The 10031-nt window shown below is 34.2% G+C and overlaps 1 protein-coding gene across 1 annotated transcript; it reads left to right on the forward strand.

Annotated features, from left to right (window-relative positions):
- The first annotated feature begins 1059 nt into the window (after window positions 1–1059).
- On the forward strand, window positions 1060–2507 carry LOC127075857 (ubiquitin-related modifier 1 homolog 2). Its single transcript, XM_051017351.1, has 4 exons — window positions 1060–1288; window positions 1511–1592; window positions 1686–1768; window positions 2167–2507. Exons 1-4 carry the CDS (start codon window positions 1266–1268, stop codon window positions 2282–2284), a joined length of 306 nt encoding a protein of 101 aa, XP_050873308.1. The 5' UTR covers window positions 1060–1265; the 3' UTR covers window positions 2285–2507.
- The last annotated feature ends 7524 nt before the right edge of the window (window positions 2508–10031 follow it).

The following is a 10031-nucleotide window of genomic DNA, read 5'->3' on the forward strand; positions in this document are numbered from 1 at the left end:
CTTATGAATGTATTCAGACATGGTTAAAGAACATTAAATTAAAGGAGATTGAAGGAAGATGAAAGAAAATGGAAGAAGGGTAAGAAGTTGTCTGAAAAAAATGGGAGATGCGCATGATATTTATAGATGAAACCATGCATGCAAGCGCCAATGCCCCAGGCGCCACACACACATGACACATACATGCGCCAGATGTATGCGCACAAGCACTCAACCACACATGCATGCGCCGACTCCAATGGCGCCTAAGTGCAATGTCATTGGGAGCATGCGCCAACTCCAATAGCGCCTTCTTTGAATGATTATTGGATGCGCCAGTTCAACTGGCGCATCAGTTAAAAAAGGTGATTATTTTGGTATATTTTTTGAGAATTTGGTTATTTTGGTATTTTAGTTGAAAAAAATGGTTTTTAAAAGAAAATCACTATGTGCTAAGTACCAAAATGAAATTTAATTTAATTTGTAAATTAATTTGTTAGTCTACTTAAACACTCGTTAGATTATTTACTTAAATACGCATATATGAAATACATTGGGCATAAAAGTAGGTTAATATATCATGATATATGTTTTTCAAAAAGGAAGATTCAAAATCTAAAAATAAGGATATTTTACGATGTAGATTAGGCATATGTCATGAGTTTTGTATCAGGTCAGATTTGAGTTCTTTTGCAAAGTTTAATTCGAAATTTTTTAAATAGAGTATAAAAATCGTTGATTAGTCATGTTAAGATATTAAATCGCAATTATTCTAAGTACATAAAAGGTTAATTTTGGGACCACAACTATTCTTAGTTTTTAAAATTAAATTTATAACCAAACGATTGGTACAATGATGATTGAAGTGGACTAAGTAAGGAGGATTACGATTCGATACTCTCCGACTGCGATTAGAAAGATGTTGAAACTACTTGATATCGAAATTAACTCCCGAACTAGATTAGTCGGTTCAATAGACCGGATACTGAAGGTTAAAAAAAAATTCAATTTGTAAAATATTTTTAGAAAATAAAAACACACAATAAAAACAAACCCTAAATTTTTACAATGTTTTACAAATCAACAAAAATATCCATGAAACGACATCGTTTTCAACCTATGTTTTTTCCAAAGAAAGACAAACAGAGCATAAAACCCTAGCTCACCGCGATCGTGGAAGATTTCCCTCTCACCGTCGCACCCAATCGGAGCACACTCTCTGCCGCAGTCACCGTCGCAGAAACACCATAACTTGCAGATTTACTCACTAAACTCCATTATTCAAGATGCAGCTGACAATTGAGTTCGGGTATGTTTATGTTACTTCTGTTATTACAATTCTCTGCTCGCAACGTTTCTTCAATTTGTACTTGTTATGCTTTATTTGCTCTCTCATATTTATCATACATAACTTACTAATTCAATAAAAAGATGAAATTTGTTGGATAATTATGCCGCAATTGGTTTTTGTGTAGTTATCTATATCTGAATTAGAAATTTAACTTTTTGTTAAAATGGTTGAAACATACAGAGGGGGTTTGGAGCTTCTCTGTGACTCCAAGAAGATTCACCATGTTAATGTTGAATTTGAACAACAAAATGAAGAAGACAAGGTAGTATATGACTTCAAAATTATCGCTTTTTTGTTTTTTCCATAACACTTCTATGCTTGACATTCTTATACTATATTTTCTTCATACTTTCAGTTAACCATGAGAGAATTGCTTTCTTGGGTGCAAACCAACTTGATTAAGGAGAGACCCGAAATGTTCATAAAAGGAGATACTGTGTAAGCTTGACGATATACATATATCTGAATCATGAATAATTAGTTAAAAGTTGTTCTCTAGAGCGAGCTTATTTTCAAACCGAGCAATTAAGGGTGTATTTTATCTAAACTGTGCTGTTATGTGAACCTAAATCATTGAATGTTGGACACTCGCTCACTTCATAGATAAGCTTTCTTTTAGATGAGCCATTTTCTTCGTAATAATTACTCGTGCTTCTCATTAACACCCTTGAAAGGTTTTTTTTTTCGGTCAACAGAGAAATTTACCTGATAAGAATGCTTCTGCATAAGTTGATATAAGATTGATTACCTGTAACTGAACAGATGCATACAACGTGTAATATTATCATTACATGGATGCTGAACTTTTTTTTTTCTGTCCGTGATTTGTGTTACAGGAGACCTGGAGTTCTCGTCCTTGTGAACGATTGTGATTGGGAGCTAAGTGGTCAGCTGAATACATCACTGGAAGAGAAAGACGTTGTGGTCTTTATATCAACATTGCATGGTGGTTAGCATATAGGTGATAAAATATTTGATGAAGTAATTATTATTATAGTATAATAATGAATACAATTGTCGGAGTCATGGTGAACCTTTCTAATTAAAATTTGGCAATCAAGTTGCTGAGTCAACTTACAAATGATAGTATGTTCTAGTCTATAGTTTCACTGATATCATATTTTGCTATCATACTTTTATGGCTTTTGGAGAAAGATGTAAAATAAATTTTATTGCATACTCTGTTTACTTGCATATCACATCTTTAGCTATCCCCTTGTATATTTTATTGCATACTGATATCTTGTTCTACATGCTATCATTTCCATTAAGTATAGAAATACTTCAATTAAGTTCTATGTGGTTAGGTTTTATTCTTATGAGAATGTTAGATTTTTAGTATGAATGTAACATGAGAACAAGTTATTTATATAATATTAGTAGGGATGCAAAATACATGGGATTGAATTTTTAAAACCTAAGATAACGCTAAGTCGAGTCAAACTTTCTAATGCCAAGAAAATATGATTAACGCCAAGTCAAGTCACAAGCCTAAACCTGACCCATATCGGGTTTTTGAATCTTCTAAGTTAGGTTACTATTATGAGTGATTTATTGATCTATTGACAATAGTTTTATTCGTTTGGATGTATTTTAGACTTTTTTCTAGCTAATTCTTCTGGCAAAGTGTCGGTTATGTTTTCATCAACGTTTACATGATCCACTCTAACAACTCCTTTAGAGGAACTCTGTAACAGGAATGTTCTTACAATATATTTGCCGTCTCTTGCGGTTATAGCAACACTATCACAGTTTTGCCGTCTCTAATTTTCTTTTTTTTTTCAATAGTCGCGACACTATCACAATGGATCAAGATAACATGTATCACTTTCCCTCACAAGAAAATCTCTACTAGTAAGCATCTCAACCAGTTTTTTTTCCTGGTAGTAGTTGCATCACTTTCTATTTCACAAGCCCAAACCTGACCCAAATCAATGAATCATTGAACCACTCTATGTTTTCAAAAAATTTTGTCCCTTGGCGACTTCCTCCACTATATAAACACTTGAAAGAAGTAAAAATTGTCTTTGTGAAACTTAGAGTTTTTTTAATCCACTACTCATGCTGAAACTTTGATACTTTGAGCAAACTTTCCAACATTAATTGTGTCAACAGCTTCTTTATAAGTAGTGCCAAAAGCTTCTTTATAAAGTAGTACATCAACAAAGATGTCGCTAGACTTGAACCTCAACATATTGTGTAAGATTTAGGTTTATCAATAGTGACTATAGCCTTGAACTATATCTCCGACTTCAAACCTACATACAACTTTTTTTACGGTCGTGCTATACTAGTCATGCACGCGTATATTCCAGTTTAGTGAATGTTATAAGAATCTATCTGCGATTCTATACGAAACAACCCCTCTTCCACATTCATAATGTCAAGTATCTAGAGTCCTCGTATAATTAGGTATTCCACTGCACATAAAGTATAAATCTCATTAACTGCACATTTGTTTTTATCCATTGAACCTACTTCTTGGACTACTGACAATAGTTTTACCCGTTTTGGATTTATTTTGGACTTTTTTCTAGCTAATTCTTTTGGAAAAGTGTCGGTTATGTTTTCATCAATGTGTACATGATTCACTCTAACATCTCCTTTGGAGAGGAACTCTGCAACAAGAATATTCTTATGACATATTTGTCGTCTCTTACGGTTATAGTAACAATTTTTCAATTCTTTTTTGCAATAGTCGCGACACTATCACAATTGATCAAGACAACATGCGTCACTTTTCCCCACAAGAAAACCTCTACGTAAGCATCTCAACTAGCTTTTTTTCCGCTAGCAGTTGCAAGAGCTATCATTTATGATTCCGTAGTAGATTGAGCTAGAACCATTTGTTCCTTGAGCTTTTAAAATAATGATGTTCCATCTATATTATAGATGTAATCGTTATTTATTTTGGAGTTATGTGACAAGGTGCTCCAATCATCGTCACTACGAAACCTCTTAATATTTCTATTGAGTTGATCTTTTATTTCAATAACAAATATCTTAAACATGTCAAGTGTATCACCTGTTCCCATCAAATATATAAGTATAGTCAAAACAGTCGTGTCAATAAAGGTGGTAAAGTAACGTTTTTCATTTCTAGTTAAAATTTCACCAAGATCACATCAAAATGTATTAAATCTAAAGGCTTAAATTATCTAATGATTGATTTATGCGAGCTTTAGATTAAACTGCATCCTTCTTGAATCATTGGAACCTGCACTAAAATATGAGATATTTGTTTCTTATATATTACTCTTTTTGTGATTTTTATTAGTTCTTCATTAATAGCACGTTTAGAAAACCTATATCTTTGCATCTCTATCATTGATCTTAGGAGAGATATACAGATTAGTGATGCCGCATCTTGAACTGGGGCGAAAGCTATGAACCCAAAAATGATTAGCTAGGAAGTGATGAAACTAGAAGTTGCAAAATCAAAAGTCGTGAATCTTATAGTCACTAACCTATAAAGTAGAGAGCTTTCTCCACTAGAATAGAAATGAGGAAGGTAGGTGTTGGTTTTATGTTTGGGGAAATTTCGAAGGATAATAACCTGTTGTTAGGAGTTTAAGGTGTATGTTCAAACGTGAACCTACTAAGGGTGAGATTAGGTAGTGCTTAGAATAAAGATCAAGGTGTAATATTTATGGTAGACATTTTTTTTGTGTTGACAGTGAGAAGAACATGGGAAGAAAGGCATCACTGACTCTTGAACTTCCTAAGGATGTTAAGATGAAATATATTATAGGAACATTGTTTTATTCTTAGATTTAGCAAGTTATTCACCCTAGTAATGGACAGTTGCACAACCGATATGAAATGTGTGGATTTCCTGTGAATGAATGCTTGTTTTCCAAGATGGGATTCACCCCGAATGATTTTAAAGTAAGAGACCTAAATCACTTAGCGATTGATCCCTCAGAGATGCATCTTATGAGTTGGGCATAAGTGAAGGTATTTCGATATTGGTGTGAATATAAGAATAACATTTTTACAATGACATTATTTTTCTACTTGTTTCATTTTCTATAAAATTTTGCTAACCCTGACAAAGCTTAAGAGATGACATGTTTTAAATAAGACTAGAAGATGTTCGACGAATAATTTTTATGTAGTTGTTTTGTAATTTTAGTAACTCCACTATTGTTTTAGTTTTTGAATGTTTAAACTACTTTATTTATTATTTTAATTAAATTTAATATATGGACATTGTTACTTTTGAAAAAATTATATGAAAGAGATTTAGTCACTAAGCCCATAAAACACGGGGGAGTTCTTTAGCCCAATCCCCTTTCACGTCGTCGCCCGGTCTCCTCTTAAGAACGCTGACAAAAATCCTTTTTGCAGATTCGACATAACCGTTGGTCAGCTGGTTTTCAAGTGAAGTGAAGTTTTGTAAAACATATATCACTTTCAACGAATTGTAGAGCTTTATGTAATCGCACCGTGTTTTGTTGTAATGTGACAATAATCTCTGAAATGATAATTTTTTTGAGTATGTTTTGAAGTTGCTCTGCCCCTCAAGGGTTTTTAATTTGCTGTTTGTCTCGTTTATTACCTTTTATCGTTTATCACTTTATTAATTGAGTCTCCTCTAAGTTAGACCGTTGCGAATATCTTAGAATTGAGTGCAATTCATTAAATCATGTTTTATGTGCATTAAATTGAAATCTTAGGTAAAAGTCGATGTAAAATGGTTCAAGTCAAATTAGTATAATATTTGGGGTTAAGAAACACATAAATGAATGATTCATATCATACCAGTTTTAGATTCAATAAAAACTCAATTTTTCTTAATATAAAATTTCTCAATCATACTAGCTTTAGATTCATATCATACTTTGTTCAAATTTTATTTGTATTGATTGAGTTATTGATTGACTAAGATATTCATTGTTCATATTTTATTATATCATTTAAAGATTGTGTAACTCGTGATATTAATCCAACGCATACGCTATTAAATTTCCACAGTTCAATTTTATGAAAATCTCTGATTTTGAGAAATCCGTTTTAAAAGGTGATTTTTAAGGCATGGTCTATTCAACCTCCCTTCTAGATCTTTCTCACCCATATTCTCCCCCAACATGGTTATCTTGAAGAAACGAAGGATAGTGTGGTCAACTATCTTAGCAAGCACTTCTTCCTTTATAAGTAATCAACAACAGCCATCATATACTTTATATGACCAGGTGTCATTGGGAAGCGTCCCAGAATATCCATCATCCACTAGGAAAATATCCAAGAGAATGCACTCATATTTGTATGGAGTACGATGTGTATGTCCCCGTGTCTTTCTAAGGAATGTCCACCATATGTTATTCGATATTTCATTTGTTAATCTTCTCCAAGATATATTTACCTTCTTCACGGGTTAGACACTTGAGTTGTGGGTATTTGATTCATCTTTGATACAAGTTTAATTCAACCAAAGAGTTAAAAGATACTCGTTAATGGGTTTTAGAAGGTATCTTTTTCTCTTCTAAGAGCTATCAAATAAGGATGTATTTAACTATTGATGTCATCCTTGTGACTTATTGACCAATAAATTAACAAATGTACTAATCTGTCAATATAGTGATAATGGGAAATCCCAAAGTATCGATCTCAAGGACTACGTGATGATACCGAGTTCTCATTTTAAATTAGTTAAACAAAAGACTATGGGAGTTTTGGATTGTTGTTTTGCGAATAGAAAATAATGTGTAATTGAAAGTAAACAAAGCAAAATAACGGTTTAAAAGAAATTATGAGTGAATATATGTCAGGGAAGGTGTATGATTGGATTCATCAACAAATGTAACCTGACCTTGCAATAACTTAATTTAACAATTCTTACTATCAACCTGTAAGGGTGTTTACTTCTAAGTCCTTAGTCAGAAAACCTTTAATCATTCAAATTAACTCCTATTTCCATAGAGAATTACAGATGAAATTAAGAATTATTTTAATCAAGGGTATTTTGGTTTCCACAGGGTATCCATAGTCATAGGTGATATCTACTATGAATGACTCATAATTAAGCGTTAACAATGGTGGTCCAGCCTAAATATTAACCATGAATCAGACTCAATTTATCCGAGAGAGAAAGCATTAAGAACAAATTGCAAGTAAATCAAATATCATCAAATCAATGTCATTACAAGGTCCAAAATAAAACTATTGCATAAATCTAAATCAGGGACACCCCTAACATTAAGGGGTTTAACTACTCATAATAGTAAAGAAAAATAAAACATAGAGTGTAGACATTACAAATTAGTGGAAGAAAAGAGGTCTTCAATAACTTAGAGTTCATGAAATCCTTGATCCACCACGAATTCTTGAGTTCTCCATCCTTCAAAACGTGTTCTTTGCGCTGAAAAAATCGTCCAACCCTTGGAAATTCATACTTTTCGGCTAAATATGTGAAATTTGGGCTTTTCAGATCTTGGTTGTGTTATACGCATAAGACGCATTTTTGCACTGACTCATACGCGTATGGCCCAGGGTAAGACGTATGGCCTAGTTGGAGCCATACACGTAAGGCTTTGGCCTGCACAAGGGGGCCTTAACTGGTTGGTCTCATACGCGTATGGACCATCCCTTACGCGTCTGAGCAGAGGCATGATTTTTGTCATCTCTTTGGTGGTACACGTTTGTTGGCTAATGGCACTGGGTGGCCATATGCGTATGAGACCCCCCATACGTATATGGGCATGAGATGCTCAAAATGTTCTCTTTTTCTCCTGCTCGTGTATATTTGTCTTGATTCTTCTCTGATCAACTTCCTCTTGATTCTTCAGACCTATAAACACATGAAACACTACCTCAAGCGCGTAAAGTAGCCAAGAATCAATAAAACCTCAACATATCAAGTCATGATAGAAATCTACTAAAAATTATCTCTCGGGTGTTAATGTATATATACTCAAAATTCACAATATGCATCACCATACCATAGGCTTGCATAAGCTCTCTTTCAATTATTAGATATACAATACACACACTTTTTTGAGGTCTTTCAGGTTGTAATGGGGCTAAGGCTAATGGTGGAATATTATATAGATAAGTAGGTTAATGGTTCAAAGTAATTGCGATTATTCTTTTCACCATGTTCATTCCAAAGTATCACTGCTAGAATCTCTATAGACTCTGATTTTTCTTTGGTTAGCTAGCTTGGACTGAGTTTTTGGATTTTTCTTTGATTATTGATATCCAACTGAGTTCTTCTTCCGGTGAGTGTTTTTGTTTATTACTTTTTCTCTTCAATTAAGTTGATTTTTCAACTTTTCTCTCTCTTTTTTTCCAGATGCACTCACCTTTATCAATGTTGCACAACTACCCCACACTTAAAGTTTGCTATTCCAACAACAACACCAAACTTAGAATGAAACACATATCCAAAAATAATACACAAAAACTCTGAATAAGGTAGGGAAGTGCTTGGCCCAATGGCTAATGATGTGGTGAAAATACAAATAATGGGGGTACAAGCTTAAACTGGGTTAACAAAGGATACAATAATATATGAGATGGCTAGAAAGGCTCAGGGCTACAACAAGCAATGTGCCTCAATGTGTGTAATCATGTACTGGATATCAGAAAAGAGCAGGCGCAAGTTCTAGATGATAAAAACATACCTGAATGCTCTCTCATATGATGAATACTATGTTTGGATTTTTATGTTCTCACCATGTTGATAAGAGATAACAATGTCCATAGTGTATCTTGTGTGATGCAACTTCACACTCATTTACAATGATCTTGCACCCCTTCCAGTAGAACTTCCAGAAAACCACATCAAATCATTTCAGAGATATTATGATTGATTTGTATTTATATGGATAAGGCATCAAAACTTTATATGGGTGATTTGAGTCAGCCACTCATGCTAGAAATCATCACTTAAATAATAGAAACATAAAATGAATTAACTGAAATAAAACTTCTATAATATTCTAATCAAAATTTTGGGAAGTACACCAGAATCATAATTACCAAACAAAATGACAAAACATCAAACAAAAGTAAAAAGAAAACAAAAATGAAGAAAGAAAGAAAAATAAAACTAATCCTCATAAGTGCCTCTGTCTTTATCTTTATCTGTCATCTAGGTGTCACAACTGATCATGGCAGTTGGGTCACCATGATGCACAAAGGCTAAGATAGGGGACATCTGTCCCTACTGGTCTCTCTGCCATGGACTACTGAAGGGGCTCTAGTGCTGTTGGGGAGTGGGCTACAAGAATGGAGTCTGGTGGTGCTACTGTTGTTGTTGTACATGTCCTTCGAGCTAAATCAGGGTCTCCATCTAGGGATACTGATAGCATCCATCAAACGGTGCTGGAGGGCCACCTGAAAATCTGTCTCTGAAGTGTTGAGCAACTTCCCATGTATCCACCTGATGGATGAGATAGTGCTCGGTGTGCGCATATAAGTCCTGCATGAAGTAGAGCATACTCATCCTATCCCTATGTGCCTGATAATCCTCATCGGCAAGAGGAACTCCCTCAGGTGCATGTTGGGGATGATGTTTGTTATATCCGTCAGTCTCTACTAAACACTCATCTGTATTTGGTACCTCCTTAGCTCGTGTTTCCCTCATGGGGTGCTCAGTAATCCACCCATCATCAAATACCCATGTCGGGTTCATAGTGAGGCCATATGTAAACTCTTCCACTCATGCTTTCCTGCATAGTAATAGAATGACAGAAGC

The sequence above is a fragment of the Lathyrus oleraceus genome, chromosome 4 (assembly GCF_024323335.1).
Source record: "Lathyrus oleraceus cultivar Zhongwan6 chromosome 4, CAAS_Psat_ZW6_1.0, whole genome shotgun sequence".
Lineage (NCBI taxonomy): Eukaryota > Viridiplantae > Streptophyta > Magnoliopsida > Fabales > Fabaceae > Lathyrus > Lathyrus oleraceus.